Source organism: Syngnathus leptorhynchus, chromosome 22 (genome assembly GCF_054491065.1).
Source record: "Syngnathus leptorhynchus isolate UIUO chromosome 22, UIUO_Slep, whole genome shotgun sequence".
In the NCBI taxonomy this organism is placed as follows: Eukaryota; Metazoa; Chordata; class Actinopteri; order Syngnathiformes; family Syngnathidae; genus Syngnathus; species Syngnathus leptorhynchus.
In genome coordinates this window covers 386,056-406,263 of record NC_141216.1, presented here as the reverse complement: position 1 = coordinate 406,263, position 20,208 = coordinate 386,056, and the positions used below count along the sequence as shown (strand labels likewise).

At 57.8% G+C, this 20,208-nt stretch overlaps 4 protein-coding genes across 10 annotated transcripts; 3 read left to right on the top strand and 1 right to left on the bottom strand.

Annotated features, from left to right (window-relative positions):
- Nucleotides 1–71: 71 nt before the first annotated feature.
- On the top strand, nt 72–6,250 carry LOC147039049 (inhibitor of nuclear factor kappa-B kinase subunit alpha-like). 4 transcript variants are annotated; one of them, XM_085903962.1, is made up of 22 exons: nt 72–737; nt 1,004–1,119; nt 1,292–1,386; nt 1,484–1,601; nt 1,677–1,746; nt 1,852–1,940; nt 2,179–2,268; nt 2,346–2,470; nt 2,551–2,658; nt 2,776–2,911; nt 2,983–3,177; nt 3,318–3,420; nt 3,502–3,625; nt 3,705–3,856; nt 3,946–4,007; nt 4,099–4,208; nt 4,300–4,349; nt 4,425–4,530; nt 4,749–4,896; nt 4,977–5,104; nt 5,173–5,272; nt 5,343–6,250. In XM_085903962.1, exons 2-22 carry the CDS (start codon nt 1,012–1,014, stop codon nt 5,406–5,408), a joined length of 2,283 nt encoding a protein of 760 aa, XP_085760088.1. In that variant the 5' UTR covers nt 72–737; nt 1,004–1,011; the 3' UTR covers nt 5,409–6,250. The 4 variants fall into 4 exon arrangements, with proteins under 4 accessions (XP_085760088.1, XP_085760086.1, XP_085760087.1 ...); XM_085903960.1 differs by having other exon boundaries at nt 4,422–4,530; XM_085903961.1 differs by having other exon boundaries at nt 890–1,119; nt 4,422–4,530.
- tubgcp2 (tubulin gamma complex component 2) lies at nt 5,713–10,490 on the bottom strand. The gene is made up of 17 exons (XM_085903959.1): nt 10,293–10,490; nt 9,995–10,197; nt 9,802–9,930; nt 9,566–9,745; nt 9,277–9,430; nt 8,989–9,196; nt 8,699–8,898; nt 8,432–8,621; nt 8,193–8,338; nt 7,932–8,112; nt 7,682–7,862; nt 7,427–7,599; nt 7,228–7,356; nt 7,042–7,162; nt 6,817–6,960; nt 6,448–6,752; nt 5,713–5,916 (listed from the first exon to the last, which is right to left on the bottom strand). The coding sequence occupies exons 1-17, from the start codon at nt 10,315–10,317 to the stop codon at nt 5,841–5,843; spliced, it is 2,745 nt and encodes a 914-aa protein (XP_085760085.1). The 5' UTR covers nt 10,318–10,490; the 3' UTR covers nt 5,713–5,840.
- Nucleotides 10,491–10,547: 57 nt separating this feature from the next.
- LOC147039047 (BTB/POZ domain-containing protein KCTD5-like) lies at nt 10,548–13,664 on the top strand. 2 transcript variants are annotated; one of them, XM_085903977.1, is made up of 7 exons: nt 10,548–10,612; nt 10,721–11,265; nt 11,611–11,719; nt 11,842–11,882; nt 11,955–12,050; nt 12,136–12,261; nt 12,382–13,664. In XM_085903977.1, exons 2-7 carry the CDS (start codon nt 10,930–10,932, stop codon nt 12,409–12,411), a joined length of 738 nt encoding a protein of 245 aa, XP_085760103.1. In that variant the 5' UTR covers nt 10,548–10,612; nt 10,721–10,929; the 3' UTR covers nt 12,412–13,664. The 2 variants fall into 2 exon arrangements, with proteins under 2 accessions (XP_085760103.1, XP_085760102.1); XM_085903976.1 differs by having other exon boundaries at nt 10,559–10,612; nt 11,791–11,882.
- A 426-nt stretch (nt 13,665–14,090) lies between these two features.
- On the top strand, nt 14,091–17,754 carry LOC147039046 (antigen peptide transporter 2-like). Of its 3 annotated transcripts, XM_085903546.1 has the most exons (11): nt 14,091–14,451; nt 14,750–15,235; nt 15,300–15,545; nt 15,640–15,845; nt 15,950–16,147; nt 16,214–16,342; nt 16,425–16,616; nt 16,675–16,848; nt 16,918–17,080; nt 17,195–17,331; nt 17,404–17,754. In XM_085903546.1, the coding sequence occupies exons 2-11, from the start codon at nt 14,758–14,760 to the stop codon at nt 17,590–17,592; spliced, it is 2,112 nt and encodes a 703-aa protein (XP_085759672.1). In that variant the 5' UTR covers nt 14,091–14,451; nt 14,750–14,757; the 3' UTR covers nt 17,593–17,754. The 3 variants fall into 3 exon arrangements, with proteins under 3 accessions (XP_085759672.1, XP_085759671.1, XP_085759673.1); XM_085903545.1 differs by having other exon boundaries at nt 14,091–15,235; XM_085903547.1 differs by having other exon boundaries at nt 14,094–14,451; nt 15,104–15,235; nt 15,950–16,342.
- Nucleotides 17,755–20,208: the final 2,454 nt, after the last annotated feature.

Sequence of the window (20,208 nt, the reverse complement as noted above, 5' to 3'; positions counted from 1 at the left end):
GTGAAGGCAGAGCAGCCAGGGGCGGCCGCAGGAATTTCCCTCTCGACCGGGGCAGACAAGCGCATGTCAATATCTTTTTAAATGCGGGCGGACGGACGGGTTCAATTGGAGGTGCGCTCGTCGTTGCGGTCGTCATTGTGGTCGTCATGGCAACGTTTGCCTCCCTCCCTTCATCAATCTGAACGTGATGATTGTAAATAAAGCATGTTTGTACTACTCGGAGCCGTTCGCGTCCGCCGCCGCGCGTCTTCTCTTTCTGCTAGTTTGTGAACATGTTTATCGGGTTGAATAAAAACTTTTTCTTTGTCCTTCACTCAAAGTAAAAATGGACGCGAGTGTATTGCATTCACTGGGGAAAGAATCAGTTGATAAGATTTGGCTTTTGTCCGGAATAATTTTAATTTCAGAGGTGAAAAGAGGAAGTGAAATGGATAAGAGAAATGGGTTTCAACAATTGTGCATCTCCAGCTGAATCTCCAAAGTGCACCGAGTGGCTGCTGCCAGTCAAGCCAAGGCAGGCACAGACGCGAGCTGTTCGAGCGCGCGCGCGGCTTGATGACGTCACTCAGGAAAGTCCTGCGTCCAGTCGCTGGCTGCCTGGCTGGCCGAGTTTGACGTGAACAAAAGAAGAAAAAAGGCAACTTCACCGAAAACAAAGGCGCACACCGTGCGTGGTCGCCGTTCATGCGGCTCATGTAGCAGAAAAGGCGGGCAGGCGGGCGGGCGCGCGCCACGACGTGAGTTCTTGTCACAGGATTATTTGTCGGATGTTGACGTTAGCATTAGCCGCCAGCTAGCAGACAACATGAAGGGCGGCTTCTTCCGCGTGCTACGTTCAGCTGTGAGCCAGCCATTTTGTCGCCCGCCCGACGTGTTTGTTTACATCAAGGTCGATGCGGGGGTGGCCACGCCAGGATGTAGTCAGGGCCCGCGTCCGCGTGCTTATTGGCCAAGGGAACGGATGTGAGTGAGCCTGGCCGTCACCGTCTACTTTCCGGCTCAGGTTTCAGGATGGAGAAGCCTCCTTTCCGACACAACAACCACAAGTGCGGCGACTGGGAGCTGAAGGAGCGGCTGGGCATGGGGGGCTTTGCCCACGTCTACCTCTACCAGCATCACGTGAGTCTGACGACCGGCGGACGGGCGGCCGCGTGAAGCGTCACACCTCGTCCCCAACTCTCGTCCCGTCCGTCCATCCGCGAAATGAGCAAGCTCTTTTGTAGGATAGCGCATAGACGGATGTGAGCGGGCATGTCTGAAAGTCCCACCGATGTCGACCCGTGTCACACAGGTGAGCGGCGATAAGCTGGCGGTGAAGATGTGCCGCCTGGAACTGACGCTCAGGAACAAGGACCGCTGGAGCCGAGAGATCCAGATCATGAAGAAGTTGCGCTCGCCACCGTCATCTTTGTAGCAAATTGCGTCAAATCCCGTCAATCATTAACGTGACGGACGGTGCCTTTGCGTCCTTGTGCCCGCTCAGGCTGAACCACATCAACGTGGTGACGGCACGAGACGTCCCACAAGAAATCAGCTCCATCGCCTTGAACGATCTGCCGCTGCTCGCCATGGAGTTCTGCTCGCACGGTGACCTCAGGAAGGTGCGGCAGGCTCAGCGGGCTGGCCGGTCGCCCCCCCACACTTTTCTTTGCTTTTCTAACACGCTCTTGGTTTAGGTTCTGAGCAGGCCAGAGAACTGCTGCGGTCTGAAGGAGAGTGACGTTCTGGGCTTACTCACCGACGTGGGTACGTTTTGCCGCGGCAGCGTGTGAAGCCTACCGCCGGCCGGGGCGATGTGCATGCGTACGTGCACGTGCAGGCTCCAGACCCGTGGCTCGTTTGTGACCTCAGGTTGCGGTATCCAGTACCTGCACGAGAACAAGATCATCCACAGAGACCTGAAGCCAGAGAACATCGTGCTGCAAGAAATCAACGGGAAGGTGAGCCACTCGCTCTCCTTTGACCGCCAGCCTTTGCGGTACTCGATTCCCAAACACACGGCGTGATTCGGGCTTCCCGAGCGCACTTTGCACAGCCCCTCGAACCCATAGAACGAATGAGCAGCTTTCAGCCTCGTAGGAAACTTTTTTTTCCAAAGTAGGTTCGGCCCAAACGTCATTTAGTGCCGCTGCTTTTGCGGAGCCTCCCACTAATGGACGCGCCGGCTTTTCGCTTCAGCTGGTACACAAGATCATTGATTTGGGCTACGCCAAAGACCTGGACCAAGGCAGCCTGTGCACGTCCTTTGTGGGCACGCTGCAGTACCTGGTGAGAAGCCCGTCGGCGAGAGGAGACGGGGCGAATAGCCGCTCGCCGCCGCGCTCATCTCGCTTGTGCCTGTGCAGGCGCCCGAGCTGTTTGAGAACAAAGCCTACACGGTCAGCGTGGACTACTGGAGCTTCGGGACCATGATCTTTGAGTGCAGCTGCGGATTCAGGCCCTTCCTGCACAACCTGCAGCCCGTGCAGTGGTACGTGGGCTCGCTCGCTCGCTCACTCGTGCTCGCAAGGCCCAAACAAACCCGCGCTGCGCCCTTGTGTTGCGCCACAGGGCCAGCAAGGTCCGCAACAAAGGGCCCAAAGACATCATGGCGGTGGAGGAGGCCAACGGAGAAGTGCGCTTCTCGACACATCTTCCCTACCCCAACAACCTGAGCAGGTTGTGACCCGTTGACGCTTTGGAGCCGTGGTTCTCAATTCTTGTTCAAACTCTTGTTCCAAAGCAAATAATAATAAGCGTTGAGAACACTTTTGCCAATTCTACCCTCCCTTGCAGGACGCTGTTGGAGCCCATGGAAGCGCTGCTGCAGCTGATGCTGAAGTGGGACCCGGTCCACAGAGGAGGCGGCGTCCATCCCGACAGCAGGAAGCCGCTCTGCTTCCATCTTCTGGATCAGATCCTGAGCATGAAGGTGGTCATCCAAGCGCATAAGGCCCTTTTAACGGACGCCACACGCTCACCGCCGCCGTTCCTCCCGCTCAGGTGGTCCACATCCTCAACATGACCACGGCCCAGGTGCACTCCTTCCAGCTGGCGCCCGACGAGTCTCTGCACGCCCTGCAGAAGCGCGTGGAGGCCGAGAGCGGCATCCGCGTGCTCCACCAGGAGCTGCTTCAGGAGACAGGCGTGTCCCTGGACCCCCGCAAGCCGGCAGCGCAGTGCGTCCTGGACGGTGCGGTACGTGTCCGCCTGAGCGCGTCCGCCTGAGCGCGTCCCCCTGAGCGCGTCCCCCTGAGCGCGTCCCCCTGAGCGCGTCCCCCTGAGCGCATCCGCCTGAGCGCATCCGCCTGAACACGTCCGTCTGTCCTCGGGCGCAGCGGGGCTGGGACGCTTACATCGTTTACCTGTTTGACAAGAGCGCCACCGAGTACTCGGGCCCGTTCAGCGCCAGGCAACTGCCGGATAACGTCAACACCATCGGTGAGTGTGGCCTTGACAAAAGGTTCGAGCGCTGCCTTAGTGGGATTCAAATTCAGCGGACCCTGGCGTTTGCGCTTTTAGTCCAGGAGGCCCGGACGCCGCTGCCCCTGGGTCTGCTGAAGAAGGTTTGGGCGGAGGCGCTGAGCTACATCTGCGGCCTGAAGGACGACTACGGCCGCCTGTTCCAGGGCCAGCGCGCCGCCATGTGAGTCGCCCGGCTACCGGGACGACCCATCTGTCCGCCCGACCGCCGTCCTCACGCCGTGTCTCGCCGGCTTGTCCAGGCTCAGCCTCCTGCGCTACAACACCAACCTGACGCGCTGTAAAAACAGCATGTTTGGATTCTCGCAGCAGCTAAAAGCCAAGCTGGACTTCTTCCGCAGCAGCATCCAGTACGACCTGGAAAAGTACAGCGACCAGATGCACTACGGCATCTGTGAGGACCGCCCGTGCGCTCGCTCGCTCGGCCGGGCTCCTGCGGCGAGCGCTCTCGTGCCTTCTCACGGCCATTCTTGTCCCCCGCAGCGTCAGAGAAGATGCTGAAGGCCTGGCAGGAGAACGAGGAGAGAGCGGCAGCTTTCGCTCAGGTTACGCACCGCGCCGTCGATGACGCGCCGGGTCGAGGGCCGTCAAGGTGCGCCGAAGCCATACGCACGCGCTTCCCGTGTCATCCCGCAGGTGGCGGAGGTGAGCCACCTGGACGACGAGATCATGGCCCTGCACTCTGAGATTGTGGAATTGCAGCGGAGTCCCTACGCGCGGCGCCAAGGAGACAAGATGGAGCAGCTGTGAGTCGGGCGCTTTCCGCTCGAAGCGGAAAGGCCGTTTTGGCCGCCCGCCACCGCTCGCCAAATGTCAGCGTTGGCCTTGTCGTTGCAGAGAGGAGCGAGCCACGGAGCTCTACAAACAGCTGAAGATGAAGTGTAAAGGTCAGACACGTACGCTCCTCTGCTGCGTAACGGCGACGACCGCGGCGCCGCTGACCCTGTCGTCCCCGGCAGCAGTTCCGGAGGCGGACCTGAGCAGCGACAGCTCGGAGATGGTCAAGGCTATCGTCCAGACGGTGCAGAACCAGGACAAAGTGCTCAAGGACCTCTACACGCACCTCAGGTACGAGCGCCATCGGGATTCACGCAAGTCTGCTGGTGTCAAAGTGACTTTCTCTCCAGTCTTTGTAAAACAACCAGGGAGACGTGTCCTTCGTTTGATTTTTGTGAGGCAAAACTTGCTTTCATTAGCGTGTCCTCATCCAATGTCAGCATCCGCCGAACGGACCCATCGATAACTACTCGAAGCGGATGACTAGCGAGGCTGTCCTCGTCTTTCAGTAAAATCCTGAGCAGCAAACAGAAAATTATCGAACTGTTCCCGCGGATCGAGAAGACCTTAGAGAGCATCAAGGAGGCAGACAACACGGTCATGCAGATGCAGATCAAGCGCCAGCGCGAGTTCTGGCACCTCCTCAAGATCGCCTGCGTAAGTCGCCGTCGGAGGGGTTGAAAAATTGGGGTGGCGAGCAGGCCGCCTGACACGCCCCGTCTTCCTCCGTTCGTCAGGCGCAGAACTCCACGCGCAACTCGTTGACGACCGGGCCCGAGTCGGCCGCCCTCCCTCAGGTGTCCCCGTGGGCGCCGCCCGCCAGCGCTCCTCATCCCCTCACCTCGCTCCCCGGGCCCAACGACAGGTAGTCACTCGCACAAGCAAGTCAAGCGTGTGCCACGTGATGATGATATTCCCTACCCCACCCCACAGTGACGCGGCCCCCCGCCTACTGCAGGAGACCCAGAAGTACCTGAGTCAGCTGACCAGCCTCATGCAGGAAGCGGCGGACGAGCAGGCCAAAAGCATGGTGGTAAGACGCACGTACGCACGCACGTCCCCTTTGGCCGGCCCCATTGAAATAACGCCGTTGCCCCACCCAGGATCAAGACTGGAGCTGGACCAAGTACGAGACTTTACACAGCAAATTCCAGAAAAGAAACGCGTGAGAGATGATGCCGTCGCCTCCGACCCCTCGCCACCATGAACTCTGACCGGGAGGTGCTGTTGATCTTTCTTCACGCAATGTCGTGCCGCTTTTTCTCTTTTTGGGGTGCTGTTCCAAAGCAAAGCAAAGCATAGCAACAAGGCGCCGAGCAACCGCTCTGACAGGAAACGGGAGGTGAGGTGACGGTTGGGAACGTGCACTTTGTAGCCCGGTTCATGAAGTTGCTGAGCCCATCCCAATTTACATTGGCTGATTAGTGACTGTGCTGGGACCAAACAAACAAACAAACAAACAAAACACGCAAGCATTTAAATGTCCTTTTAATCGGTCGAACCATCCAATAAAGATGAGCCCACGACGAGCGTCGCCACGAAGGCGTCGCCCCGACGAGCGTCGCCCCGACGAGCGTCACCCCGACGCCCGCCTCGTCTTACTACGCCGCTGCTTTTTGACTTCGCTCTACCGCCATCTTCTCCAGACGCTCCGTGTAGAAGCCGTTGAAGTCCAGCCTGTGAGGGGTCAAAGGTTAGCCGAAGCACGGGAGTTGAGCGCATTTGAGAAGATGGCCACAAATAAATACCTACGGAAGGAATTACTTTGTTTTGTCACGCCAAAGTCAACCTTGTAGCCTTCAAACGAGCGGCGGCCCTCAAAAAGCTGACATGTATTTGGGCTATAAACAAATTCCATTTTGAACAAAAACAGCAAGTCCAATCCAAGCTACTCGCAATGTCGCCGTGATGCTCCTTATCGTAGCGGTCGCTCCCTTGTTTAAAAAAAAAAAAGCTCCACGGTGATGGAGAATCTTCAAAGTTTGTTTCAAAATAAAATAGATTGTGTTAAGTGGGGAAAGGCTTTTTTTTTTATTCACCTAGCTCTTTTATAAAAAAAAAAAAAAGAGAGAGAGAGAGAAGCTGCCATTTTCAGATGCTTCTCAGACCGCTAGAATTCAACAAATCGGCCCTTTGGGATCATGACGGCAAGTTTAGCGTGCCGAAGCGTGGCGCATCCTAACGGTCAACAAAATAGCGCGGGCTGACCTGTATATGATGCTGATCATGCTGTGCTCGCAGTTGTTGGAGCTGAAGATGCTGAGTTTGTCCAGAAGGTCCAGCAGCAGAAGGCTGAAACTGTTGTCAAACTTGACGATGGACGCCTCAAAGCCCGCATCCGACACCGGCTCTGGCGGCTCCTGCTGAAGGAGCGCCGGGGGAGTTGAGTGGCTCGCACACAGTGGCGGCGACGGGCTGGCTCTAACCTTTGCCCCCGGGCTCTCGCCGGCGGCCTCCAGCACAGGCGGGCCGTCAGCGGGGAGGCGCTCCGGTCGAAGGGCCCGCGTGAAACGCTGGAGGACAAACGGCCGGTTCAGGCGGCCAATGGCGGGGGGGAAGGGACGGAGCGCTCCTCACCTGCATGCGGCCGGCGAACATGACGCAGACGGACATGAGCTTGGAGAAGATGCGCAGCAGCTCGGGATTGGTCAGCATGCAGTCCTTCATGCAGTTGTCCAAGAAGCTGGTGTGGTGCCACAGCACGTCGTCGATGTTGGACGCCTAGAGCAACGGCAGTCCAGCCAGAGAGTGGCTGCCTCGCCCTGCCTCGCCCCGCCCCCCAGTCTTTTCTGTGGGACTCACCGTTTTGAGGTTGTTCTCCATCAGGTGCCAGGTAGGCTCCATCACCTCAAACATCATGTAATACTGGATGTTCTGCACAAAGTTTAGCATGCGCTGACGCAGCGCAAAGGCCGCCGCAAACCTGCGCCAGCGCGGGGTCAGGAATGGGCAGAGCTGAGCTGAGCTGGGCTGGACGGCGCCACTCACCATTTAGCAGAGTGCGACCAATGATGCTTGGCGTGCTTGTTGGTGATCCAGACGTTGCACAGCAGACGCTCCACGTGTTTGCAGTAGAACATGTGGCGGAACAACATCTGGTACCTGGTCAACGCTTTCCTGCGGCGCACAAGCCAACGCAGGCAGTCAGCCGAGGGGCAGAGATGCGGGCCGTCGGCCGGGCGCCCACCTGCTGATGATGAGCGAGAGCGGCCACTTGACCACGTAGTCAAAGGAGAAGGCTTCCAGGCCGCTGAGGGCGGCGTCGGCCGGCTCGGCGTTGGCCACGCTCTTTTCCTGCTTGGTCTCGATGGCCAGCACCCGCAGCAGCTGCGTGATGACGTCGTGCGGCATCAGGTCGATCTGCGCCAAGGAAAGGAGACGCGGCGTCAAGGCCAGCCGGCCAGCGAGCGAGCAAGGCCGCCCCACCTTGAGGTCGCCCCACCTTGAGGTCGTCCTTGAAGGGGTCGGTGTTGGCCGTGCTCATGCGCAGCGCCAGTTCCAGGAGCGCCTCCAGACGCGGGGGCGCAATGTCATCCACCGGCTTGCGCAGCTCCTCCTCCGTCAGGTCCATGAAGTGCACGAAGAAGTCGCCTTTGTCCATCAGGAAGTAGTGCTTGATGGACCTGCAGGCGCAAGAGCCAGCCACGGCGTGGTGAGCCCCTCTACGGGTTGAAATGCACGGGGTGACCTACCTGAGGCGGGCCACCAGCTCCTTCTCCTCCAGCAGGAAGTGCAGGAGCACTTTACTGGCATAGTTGAAGGCCTTTTCGATCTGCTCCACATAGGCCCGCTCTTTCAGCGTGTACACCACTTCCTTGGCGTCAGGACAGGTCACGTCCCGGCCGCACTCGCGCACCACATTCAGGTACTTTCCTGTCGCCACAACAAAAATGGATCACTCACTCCGGCACACGACCCGACGGATGCGGATTCTCCAGCAAGGACATCATCACCTGTGCTGAGGATCTTGTCGGCCATCTTCTGCAGGAAGGACGGAATGCGGTGCTGAACGACGGTGTACCTCTGGTCCCAGTATTTGTCGTTGTAGTCCTCCTGGATCTTCTCCTTCTGCAGCTCGTGTTCCTCCACCATGAACTCGCTGTTCGCTCGTACACACACAATTCATTTGACCTTCTTGCCTTTGGTCCTTGAATTTGGTGGAGCTGGCGCCATGGAGAGAAACGGCGCTCACCTGTAGGGATCGCGGATGATGCCCCTGTAGATCCACTTCTCCAGGATCTCAAAGTAGGGCACGCTGGCGGCCTTGGTGAGGTACAGGCACACCTCCTGCGCCTGGGGGTCGCCGGTGAAGTTGAAGGTGCGGTCGTGAAGGAGGCTGAGCGTGGCCCCGCCCATACACTCCCCTTTGTCCACCGACGAGGCTGGAAAGGAGGCAGGCGGCCGGCTGGCCGTGAGAAAGAGAGAGAGGTCAAGCGTCAGCGTGCCCGCGGGCTGGTACCGATGGCGGCCAGGATGTCCATGGTCCTCATGGTGGGCTGCAGGTAGAACCAAAGCTTCTGCAGGGACAGCAGGCCCCGCCGGTGCACGTGCTCCAGCTGGGTCACCAGGATCAGGTACTCCTTGAGCAGCGTCCGCATGGCCGCCGTCAGGGCGTGGTTCACCTGCCCGTACTCAAACGACGACTTCTCCTCCACGAAGCTGCGAGACGCAAACCCAGACGCTCGCTCGTCGTTTGGGAACACCGCCCTCGGCGGCGCGCTTTGAGCTTCTCTGCGCCCCAACACTGACCGCGTGACGGTGGAGTAGAAGGACGCTACGGGAAGGATCCGATGTAGCAGCTCCTTGACGGACGTGTCCAGCGTGGCATCCACGATGAAGGAGCGATTCTGGCGGCCCAGGACCGGCTGAGCCGCCACGTCGCGCCCGTCCACGCCCACCAGAACGAAAAGCAGATCCTCCAGAACCAGCTGCTCCTGCGCAGCCAGCGCCAGTGTGCCTGCGCCCGACCCGCGTGCCAGTGAGTACACAAATGTTGATTTTTCACACACACACACACACACACACACACACACGCACCCACGGCCGGATCGGCAGCCGGTGCAGGGCCGGCGATGAAGTCCCCCAAGAGGGCGGGCCTCTCGTACACCCAGCTGGGAAAGACGGGATTGAGCTGCGCCGGGTTCTTCTTGTTGTGTTTGTCCCGCAGCATCTTGCGCGTCACCTCGGCCGACTGCGGGAATTCCCAGCCGTCACGCCAGCGAGCCATCACGCCAGCGAGCCAGCGTCTTGCCAGCGCCTTGCCAGCGCTTTGCCAGCGCTTTGCCAGCGCCTTGCCAGCGCCTTGCCAGCGCTTTGCCAGGCTCACCAGGGGAGCGTTGCACGGCGCCGTGGCGTTCCCCAGCTTCTTGCGCAGCTCGTCCAGCTCCTGCATGGACATCTTGGAGACGCCAGTCGCCGCGCTCAGGACGCTTGCCGCCGCCGTCGTGGCCGCCGCAGCGCAAGCCTCCGAACGATCCTTGGCGTTCTGCTGCAGGCGCTGCAGCGTCTGCAGCGAGTCGTGGTATTTGTAACATTGTGTCGTCACAACAGTCCACTCCTTACCTGGGAGTCCTCGCACAGGCGCGACAGCAGGTAGACCAGCGGATCCAGGTGGCGGACATTTTTCGATTTCAGCTCCTCATACTTCCTCAGGAAGTCCTCTGGCGTCTGGGAGAACTCAGCGAGCTTCACCTTCCGGGGAGAGAAAGTGGCTTGTGCGCCCGCCCGTACGTCGGAATGAGCCGCCGCATCGTACCTTGGCGCTGTGGGCCGAGACGGTGGTGGTGATGTAGGGCGTGCGGTGCTTCTGCAGAAGGTCGATGTAGCCTTCCGCTCCGTCGCCCCCTCGCACGTCCAACACGCTTAGCAGCTCGTTGACGTGATGATGGATCCGAAACTCGCTCATGGTGCTGCAAGCGGGAAGATGCAAGGATGGAAATGCGGCAGCATTTTTCACACCTTGTATGGATGTGAACAAGCAACAAAGGCCTAAAAAACATGGTAACTTGGAGAAACGCAAGTTGACACTCAAATTGATGACAATCCATCCATACCCGAATGCCAAGACAAGAAACCCATTGACCGAGAGCCGTTGCGCAGAGAAGAATGCTAACGCAATAGCCGCTTTTGCGTACCGCAGAGAACTTGCGTCGTCGCCCCGGGGAGCTGCAGACACGTTCCGATGATTCGTGCGGTGTTAGGCGACAAGTCGCACTTTACTATAGTGGCGCCATCAGCGCTCTTCGTCTTCTTCTACGCTTCTTCACGACGAGCACAAAGGAAGATGCGCCCCCCCCCCCCCCCCCGAAAACAGAGCGCTATCCAGTCCCGGACCTCGAGTCCCGCTGTCCCGTCGCCTCTTTAGAAAAACGGAGTAAGTACAATTTAGTCATTACTAACACAATCAATTATACAAAGCGTTTCTTTTATATTGCGACCGTGTTTAACTTGAGCATTGCTGATACAAGGCTGTCTCCCGCAGGTGAAATGTAAAACTACAGCTCCCGAGATGCTCCGCGGTGCGTCGACGTCACTTTCAACCCCGGAAGCGTTGATTTTGCTCTCACGACGTCAAACATTGCGGACGAGGCGTTCCGCTGACGTCACCGGGCTCGAAGCGCGCGGCTCGCTCAGCGTCATAGACAACGACGCGTTGCGGTCCGCGGTGATTTCATAAAGCGCGACGACGTCATGGCCGAACCTCAGGTGCTCGACGCGGCCGAGCAGGCGAACCACCACCACCACCACCACCAGCAGCAGCACCACCAGCACCACCACCACCGCGACGTCGTCCGCGGTCCGGCCCGCCTGCCGCTGCCGCACGGCCTGCTCCTGCCGCCGCTCGGTCCGGCTGCCGCCGGGCGCCCACCGCCCAAGGGCAGCCCGACTTCCGAGCCGGGCCTGCGCTGGGTGCGCCTCAACGTGGGGGGGACCTACTTCGTCACCACCAAGCAGACTTTGTGCAGGGATCCCAAGTCGTTCCTGTTCCGACTGTGCCAGGATCACCCGGACCTGGACTCCGACAAAGTGAGCTCGCTCGCTCGCTCCCCGATCGCAGCCCACCGCAAGCATCACCGAGCTCTTGCACGGAGCGTGGCGGTTTGGTGGTGCACGAAATCATCACAATGGCCATTTTGTGGTGCTCTCGATGGAGCGTCTCGTCAGTGTGCACGCAGTAGATCGCATCCAGTGGAATTGTCTGTCACGCTTGCGCGATTGCTCGAGTTGCTGGACTTGATTATGATTTGTTTGAACGGTTTTGTAGAAGAAGAGCAGCTTGTGTTGTTTCAAACCCTCGTCACTTTCGCAGCTAAAACCTTATGCCCTGAAACTGACACACTCGATCTTCTTCATCTGTGTCGTTGTGTGCAGGACAGCACGGGGGCCTTTTTGATTGACAGGGACCCCACCTACTTTGGGCCCGTCCTGAACTATCTTCGTCACGGAAAGCTCATCATGGACAAGAACCTGGCAGAGGAAGGTAAGACATGTCGGCCAGAGTGCCGAGTCAGCCTGTCACGCACGCCTCTGCGCTTGCTTGCTTACGTTCAGGCGTCCTCGAAGAGGCCGAGTTCTACAACATCGCCTCCTTGGTGCGTTTAGTGAAGGAGCGCATACGGGACAACGAGAACCGCACGTCACAGGTAGCTCGGCGTTGTCGGGCCGTTCTTCCGGCATTCTCGGGCTAACGGCGCCGCCCGCCCTCCCGCCCGCAGGGCCCCGTTAAGCACGTCTACCGCGTCCTGCAGTGTCAGGAGGAGGAGCTGACGCAGATGGTCTCCACCATGTCGGACGGATGGAAGTTTGAACAGGTGAGCCTCACGAGACGCGTCAAGTTATGAAGTCGGGCGGCCTTTCCCGGCCCACCGCCTTTGTCGATCCGTACGCTTCCCGCAGCTGATTAGCATCGGCTCGTCGTACAATTACGGCAACGAGGACCAGGCGGAGTTTCTGTGCGTGGTCTCACGGGAACTCAACAACGCGGCCAATGGCGTCGTCATCGAGCCCAGCCAGAAAGCCAAGGTGAGTGGCGGAGCTCGAGGGCTCGATGAGGGGCACGACGAGCCCAACGGACGGAGGCAGCCTTGCGCTCTCTTTAGTGGGCGGCCGTCGCTCAGCCGTCCGTCACTCTCGCTTGTCCAGATCCTGCAGGAACGAGGCTCGCGCATGTGAGGACGCCATCGGAGCTCCGCCCGCAACACCTCTGCGGTCTCCTCCATTGGATCTGATGGGATGTTACCTCATGTCCCGTTAGAAGGGAATCCATCCGTCTAGCGAGGCCCGACCCCTACCCGCCCCCACCCATCGGATGCTTCCAAGGTGACAAAGGGCGGTGGCGGCTCTCGTGGCATCTTCTCTGGAAGTGACGCGTACCGGCTCATTTCTCGATTTCCTGTCTGTGCGTCACACGTGCACGTTGGCATCTCATCCCATGTCGGACCTTGGTCGCTTGACGGGAAGTGAGGAAGCGGCGGCGCAAACAAAAACTTTGTTGCCGGCTTCCTTTTGTGATTTGTCTGCATTTGTGGGATGAGCCCCAAACGTATGCTAGCGGCTATACGCTGGCCATTTGGTGAGGGCCATCAGCATGCTACCTTGCTAACGAACAGCGAGTCTTGCGAGTGTGACGGCGCGTCAACTAAAAAACAACAAGTTTGCACGGGCGCATTTGCCAAACGTGAGCGTCACGCAAACGCGGCCACCAGCGACATGCTATTGGGCTCGCTGAGCATGTTAGCGCGTGCCAGACCCCGCGGGGCAGCATGACCGGCCGGAGGAAGGAAGAAAAAAGAAAAAAAAATGCTCCAGTATATATCAAATCTACTCGTGGCTCGTTTTCAACCCATTTCTCTCATCTGGGTAAAGACGCAGACGTTCCCATCTTTGTTTCTGTGTGCGTCGTGCCGAAAGGGCCACGCTTGGTCAGTCCCCTTTCTCAAGCCGTTGATGACTCGGAGGCGTGTGTGCAAAGGTGTCGGTCCGGCGAAACTTTTACGGGACCCGACCCAAGCGAGCGAATGGCGCCGGGGAGTTGCGCCTCGAGGATGCATTGGTGATTGTTAAGTCGTAGAGGCCAGAAGCACGCACGCTTGGCGCTAATGCAGAACAATGCCGTTAGGACGCCAAAAAGAAGCCCCGGCAATTCACTCGTTTCAGTCACATCATCAACACGCAGCTCAGCAGTTTGGCAATTGTGGCGCATATCCGTCGCATGGACTCAAGCGGACCCGGAGTCGTCCATGTGTCAAAAGTGTCAGTGTGTTTATCCACTAGGACGCGTCTCGGAGGAGGGTCGGGCCATCCACGACCACTTTGGGGGTGGGATGTGTTGATGCGGCGTGTCCCTTGTGTCTTCTTTCGTATATTGTCTGTTGTTGTGGTGCAACTCTTGTTTCTTGCTATAAACTTTGTCTTTGCAAAGCCGACTCTTCAGCCTTCTTTCTGCCGCAAAGACACGTGACAAAAGGCGCGCGATGTGACGAAGTGGGCGCGGAGGCAGCTGCTATGGAGACATGTGAAAAGATGGCTGCAAGACAAGTTCCCAAGTGGCTGACAGTGCGCCTATGAAGATGTGCTCCCCATACAAAGCAGCCAGCCTCCATCTCATCTCTAGTCTTGCCTTACCACTTCCTGTGACCAAACTTGCCAGTCGCCTCTTTTAAGACGTTTGCACAGCTCGAGCGTGTGACGGCCCGGCCCGCCACGGAAGGCAGGCAGGCAGGCAAAAGCAACATTCATCCTAAAATACAGCGACACGCTATCTCGGACGACACCATTGGTCGTCAACGCAAGCAGGCCGGTGACGTCATTCACGCAACCGCACATTGGCGAAAAAATCCCTCCCGGAAAATATTTCTCCATTTTGAAAATGATTTCGTAATCATTGTTAGTTTTAATCTTGTTTTAAATGAATGCCGGTAAATAAATGCCACTTTATGCGGAACACCCACTTCCGGCAGCTGTTAGCCAACTTCCGCCCAGGGACCGATTTTCTGCCGTCCGTTACGTTTCTTTGATGAGCAGAGATTAGTTCTACAATACAACACGGCCATCCAAAATTCAGTGGTTCAAACCATTCCAACGCGTGGTAAAAAAAAGAAAGAAAGAAAGGTCAAACAAAGTCGAGTCAAGATCGTTGTCGGTCAAAGACTTCGGCAATGTGAAAGTGAAAGTAGAAAAAGCTCCACGTTTGTCCGTCTGCCTGCGTGTAAGGTGAGTTTTGTTTTGTGACATTTTTCACGCGACGTGTGCCGATTATTTTCAAGCCAATTGAGCGTCATTTGACGTCGATATTGAGCCTAGAAATCCGATTGGCGATCGTCGTCCCCTTAACTTGGAAACTCTTCCCAACAAGTTTTGCTCTCTCGCGTTCTATGTGCATCCACCAAACACGAGTTTCCATCAAGCGACTTCTAGCGTTCCACCTGTGGCGAAAGACGAGTTATTACGTCTGCATGTTAACCAAGAACGAAGAGTGTCATGGATGAGCAAGCAAATGGATTGGCCGCAGGTTGCACGATGCCTTGTGCCGTGCTTTGCGGTTTCCTGCTGCTGCTCGTGGACGCGGCACTGACGTGGTCCTTGTGGCACGGCCTGCCGGGGGGGCCGCGGGTCCACGCTTCCGGCGAGGCGGCGGCGGTGGAGCACTGGGCCTGGGCCGCCGCAGCGCTCAAGTGGGCGCTCCTCCACGCCGCCGTGCACGCAGCGGCCGCTAAGAATCAGCGGGCGGTGCTCGGCAGGCTGGCCACCCTGCTCGTCCTCTTGCCGACGGTGCTCCAAAGAAGAGGCCTCGAGGCACCCGGGTTGGGCGCTCTGCTGCAGGTGGCGCTGTGCTCGGGGCTGAGCTGCTTCTTCTGGGAAGCAGGCTTCGGCGGTGGCGGTGGCGGAGGGTCGGCGCCAGACGCCGGCTTCCTGCTCGCCAGGCTGCTTCGGTACCTCAGACCCAACCAGCTCTCCCTGATGGCGGGCTTTGGCGTCATCACCCTCGCCGTGGCCTGTAAGCGAATGGCGGCCAAACCAGCGTGACCTTTCTTCAGGCTAAATTGACTTTTGGGGTCCAGGCGACACGCTGGTCCCGCTGTTGCAGGGCACGGTGACGGACGTGCTTCGGGACGGGGCGCTAGACTCCGCTTTCTACTCGGCGCTGGGAACGCTGGTGTTCTTCTCGGCGGGCAGCTGCCTTTTCTCGGGTTTGCGGTCAAGATTCTTCAAGATGGCGCACGCTCGCCTCAACAAGCGCCTGAAGGTGGCGCTGTTCCGCTCGCTGCTGGCCCAGGAAGTGCTCTTCTTCCAGGAGAACCATCCAGGTGAGCGAGCGGGCGAGCGAGCGCGCTGCTGGCCAGCTGCCTGCCCGCTGGAGCTCCAAAAGTTGAAGGCAGCTGTGCGTCCGTCCCCCACCAGGCAGTCTCTGTTCCCGCCTGCACTCGGACGTGAACAAGATGGGCCTGGTGGTGGGGCTCAACGCCAACGCCGTACTACGCAGCTCCGTCAAGACCGTCCTGATGCTGGCGGCCATGTTGTATCTGTCGCGTCCGCTCACGGCGCTGGCGTGCATCGAGATCCCCGTCATGGCTGCGCTGCAGAGACGCCAAGTCCGCTGTCACAAGGTCGGCAAACCAGGAGAATAGACGCAGACTGACCTAACCGCGTGGATGAAGGGAGGCTGGAGCCACATTTACGCACAATTGATGAAGGCCACTCTGCCTGACAGGAATCAAATGAGCAGAAGCAGGACAGCCTGGCTCGCCTCAAAGACCTCAGTCATCAGTCGCTGGGCGGAATCCGCAGCGTTCGAAGTTTTCGCGGGCAATCGGACGAAGCCCAAAGATTCCATCGAGAGCTCGGACGGCTCAGAGACATCAACGTGCGAGACGGACGACACAAAGCTGTCTTCAAGCTCCTGAGTAGGGTGAGGCGGCCGGTCGGCCTCCTCGTGCTATCTCGCCGCCGTCGTGAATTGCCTTTCGTCCGTCAGTTTGGCAGTTTGGCCACCAAGGTGACCATGCTTCTGGCGGCTCGCTCGCTGGTGTCTGGCGGGCGGCTGAGCACCGGGACCCTCCTGACTTTCTTCTTGTTGCGGAAGCCCATGTCGCACAACCTCAAGGTGAGCGGCGCATTCGGTATCCGCCACCATCTCCTCTTTGCGGGTTTTGGTGAGATGAGTTGGCGTCGGCTCGTCTCTCCAGGAGATCTTTGTGTGCTACGGGGATACACTGGCCACACTGGGCATCATCTCCAAAGTCTTCAGCTACCTGGACCGTCAACCTAAGTGCCGGCCGGCCGGCCAACTGGCGCCCGAGGCGCTCCGGGGCCAGGTGGTGTTCCGGAACGTCACCTTTGGCTACCCTTCCGTGTCGCCGGAAAAAACGGCGCTGAAGGTAAGCTAAGCTGGGCCGGGCCGGGGCCGCTCGCCAGCTCAAAGACGTTTGCGCCCAGGACGTGTCCATGGTGTTGGAGGCGGGCAAGGTGACGGCCCTAGTGGGCCCGTCGGGTAGCGGAAAGACGTCCTGCGCGGGGCTCCTCAAGCGACTGTACGAGCCGCAGCGGGGTGACATCCTGCTGGACGGACAGCCGCTGCACGCCTACGACAACGCCTACCTCCACAGCAAGGTGGGCGGGCCGCCCGCCATCCAAAGGACGCTGGCTGCGACGGCCGTGTCACGCGCCCGGTTTCCGCAGGTAGTTGCCGTTCCCCAGAATCCAATTGTGCTGCGCGGCTCGCTGCGCTACAACGTGGAGTACGGCCTGGGGCCCTGCCGCGCGGGGCAGCTGCGCGAGGCGGCCGCCAAGATCAAAGCCGAACAGCTGCTGGCCAAGCTGGACACCGCCGAGCCCCACGCAGGTAGGACGGCGCCTCCGAGGAGAGCGCTTTGGGCCGGGCTAGGCCAAAGTGCCTCAAAGGAGAGCGCTTTAGACCAAGCGGGTCGACTCAAAGCAAGCTCGCCGTGCCGCGCAGACGCCGATGAGGGCGGCGCCCATCTGTCAGAGGGCGAGAAGCAGAGCGTGGCGCTGCTGCGGGCCCTGCTGCGTCAGCCTCGGGTACTCATCCTGGACGAGGCCACCAGCCAGATGGACATCCACGCGCAACACGCCGTCAGTTGCACGCCACGCAGCTCAGACACCCAAAGGACACGCGGCGGCTGACGTGTGCCGCCGACCCCGCAGGTCCTGGAGGAGGCGCTCAGGTGCGGCTGCACGGTCCTGATGGTGGCGCACCGTCTGAAGTGCGCCGAGCGAGCCCACCGCATCGTCTTCATGGTGGACGGCGTGGTGATGGAGCAGGGCACGCACGCGCAACTGATGGCCAAGGGGGGGCGCTACTGGCAACTCGGGAAGGAGCTCTTCGACCACTGACCGTAACCCGTCTGACCAACGAGCTTTTGCACCTGGAGTCAGCGGATGGGAGGAAAAAGCAAGCTGAGCCTGAATTTGAGGCCACTTCGTCTGACCTGTGAGAAATCCAATAAATGCAAAACAAACGCGTTGATCCTTTATAATCACGTGAAATTTCACCAACACATCGTGTTTGTATGTCTCTGATAAATTTGGTGAACAGTTCGACATAAGAGCCGGGCTCCGTAAGAGCGACCTCTGGTCGCAATGACACAAAACGTACAGCAGAGGGCAGAAGAGGACAACAAACTGACCACTAACGTATTTTTCTTTTTTGGTATGGTTTTTTTTAACTTCACACCTTGTACCCTGGTTTCAATTTTGGGCTAGGATTTTTTTTTTTTCCCAACAACTACATTATTTTCTTTGGCCGGCTATTGTTCAGCGTGCAGCTGAGTGCAAAATGAAAAGCGTGTCAGTCGCGTGACGCTGACGTCATCCGGAGGTGAGCTACCATATCGCGTGCGGGTGGCGGGAAGAACCGGAGCGGCAAGCTAAGTCTCAGCATCGCCTGGCTGGCTCGCAGTCGATTCATAAAACCAGACTCAATAACATTTTAGCAGTTAGCTTGATTTTAGCCTCCAATCCTAGCTTCACGTTGACTCTTACATTCATTCAGCTTCCACATGTCAGCCATCGTCAACTTGTTGTCGTGTTTGTTTCAAAAAATTGAGTCATGTTTGTTCGCTTGTATAGCCATGCCTACATTTGAGTTCAGGTCTCCCCTCCTGTGGAAAAGAGACATTTGATTGCAACGGGACGACTAGATTACATTTGTACTTCTCTGCATTGCCTTCCATTTAGCTTGTGTCTGTCCCCATGTAGATTCGCCAATGTTAGCTTTTGCGTGTTTGCTTTTACACTTGGCTTTTACACTTGGCTTTATTTGAGCTTTTACATTTCAGCGTTACGTTAGCTGCTTCAGACAAATTGCTCAATGGTAGCTTACGCATGTTAGCTTCTCCACGGTAGCATCATAATTCGCTTGGCTATGTGGACTACATCTTAGTCTCCGGAAGACATTTCAAGTGACAGCCATCCATCCATTCATCCATTCGTGTGTGAAAGAAATAACGCGCTCCGTCCGTTCTTTGTTGATGGGTTCACGCGCTTGCTTGTGTTTGTGTGTTTGCTTCCTGCTGCCACGCCAGCCTGCTGCTTGCCTTTTATTTTTAGCAGCCATTAAAGGGCGACCGCCGTTTGGAATTTACACGTGCTTTGACGTCGCCACTTGCCAGCGTCACAAAGAGGCAAAAACGTCAGGCCGTATTGACGGATCGATCCTCGATCGAAACGTAAACGCAGTCCGGCCGGCCGCCCAATCAGAATCAAGCGTCGAGTGTTTGTCGTGCAGCCCGTGAAGCCGACGTGCGTTTTTGTCCTCTGACGAGCCAGTGAGGCGGCTGCCGTCTAAAGTATCGATGGCGGAAGAGCTGTTTCGGCGGTGTGATGAAGATTACTCCCGTTCGTTAGGAAACGGCCGCTCGTCTATCACGCCGCCGCCGTCATCAATCGCCCGCCGTGTGTCATTCGACTTGGGGCACGCCGTGGCGGATGATTGACTTGACGGGCAGGGCCGGGCAGGGCCGTCTTCGTTGTCTGCCTGTGACAAATGTAATCCCTAAATAATCTGACAAGCGCTAACAGGTTTTCCCCACGCCGCACAAAATCAATAGTTCATCTTGAGGCAGAGTAGCCATCTCCCCCCCCACCCCGCCATAGCCTGTGTTCAGAATCCACTTTTTTTGGCGTCGTAGACAATGAGTGTTGGCCTTTATTTGTAGTCTGGGATGTCAATCTCAATTGACTCTAGAAGAACCCCAATGTTGTCACGAAGCGGTGAATGGTTTTCCGCACGGCGTTGACGTATTTCATTCCCGGTCGGGGCCCGCTTCAAAAACTACTTTTGGGGCGTCGCCGGCAACCACTCTCATCATTCTCCTCCTGGATCGCAACAAAGGGATTTTGGACGGGCCTAACGTCGGAAGCGAACTGCGGCCCAAGCGTTCTTCTGACGAGCCCGCCGCGAATCCCTTTTTGCCGTTTGGAGGGAGCCAAACGATTCCCAACGCAGCCTTTGTTGACATGTGTTGGAAAAGAATCACAACTTCAGGTGGTGCCAAGTTTCTGGTGGTGCCAACGCGCGCAAACAAACAACGACATGTGTCGGCATTGGCACACACTAACACTCCCGGAAGGACACATTCTCACAAGCGCAGAGCTCACAAAAAAACACACACACAAGTTAGACGAAGGCGTCTGTCTTGCTTTTCTGGGTCAAAACTTGACGAGCTCACAAAGTCTTTGAAGTTTTTTCTAAGCCCCCATACTACTTTGGAAAAGTACTCCATCGCTAAAGTACTTTGACAATTACTTTGTAGAAAGTAGTAAACATCAAAGCGGCGGCGTGCGAAACGAGGCGCTCGCTCGCTCCACCTCACTTTAGCCTCGTTTTCGGTGCCACCTTTAGCTTGTTGCCTTAAGCTTTGACACATTAGCGTCTTTGTGTTAGCTTCGACAAACGACTTCAGTTTGGGCAAAACGAGGGACAAGCACGTGTGAACCGGGAGGGAGGGA

Coding starts and splice junctions, on each gene's coding strand:
- LOC147039049 (XM_085903960.1), top strand. CDS start 1,012: ATGGAGAAGCCTCCTTTCCGACACAACAACCACAAGTGCGGCGACTGG. Junction 1,602..1,676: donor CGCACGGTGACCTCAGGAAG/GTGCGGCAGGCT, acceptor CTCTTGGTTTAG/GTTCTGAGCAGGCCAGAGAA. Junction 3,857..3,945: donor CCAGATGCACTACGGCATCT/GTGAGGACCGCC, acceptor TGTCCCCCGCAG/CGTCAGAGAAGATGCTGAAG.
- tubgcp2 (XM_085903959.1), bottom strand. CDS start 10,317: ATGGGTTTCTTGTCTTGGCATTCGG. Junction 9,931..9,994: donor TCTCGGCCCACAGCGCCAAG/GTACGATGCGGC, acceptor TCTCCCCGGAAG/GTGAAGCTCGCTGAGTTCTC. Junction 8,622..8,698: donor GGACATCCTGGCCGCCATCG/GTACCAGCCCGC, acceptor CCTCCTTTCCAG/CCTCGTCGGTGGACAAAGGG.
- LOC147039047 (XM_085903976.1), top strand. CDS start 10,930: ATGGCCGAACCTCAGGTGCTCGACGCGGCCGAGCAGGCGAACCACCAC. Junction 11,266..11,610: donor CGGACCTGGACTCCGACAAA/GTGAGCTCGCTC, acceptor CGTTGTGTGCAG/GACAGCACGGGGGCCTTTTT. Junction 12,051..12,135: donor ACGGATGGAAGTTTGAACAG/GTGAGCCTCACG, acceptor CGCTTCCCGCAG/CTGATTAGCATCGGCTCGTC.
- LOC147039046 (XM_085903545.1), top strand. CDS start 14,719: ATGGATGAGCAAGCAAATGGATTGGCCGCAGGTTGCACGATGCCTTGT. Junction 16,343..16,424: donor CCATGTCGCACAACCTCAAG/GTGAGCGGCGCA, acceptor TCGTCTCTCCAG/GAGATCTTTGTGTGCTACGG. Junction 16,617..16,674: donor CGGAAAAAACGGCGCTGAAG/GTAAGCTAAGCT, acceptor GTTTGCGCCCAG/GACGTGTCCATGGTGTTGGA.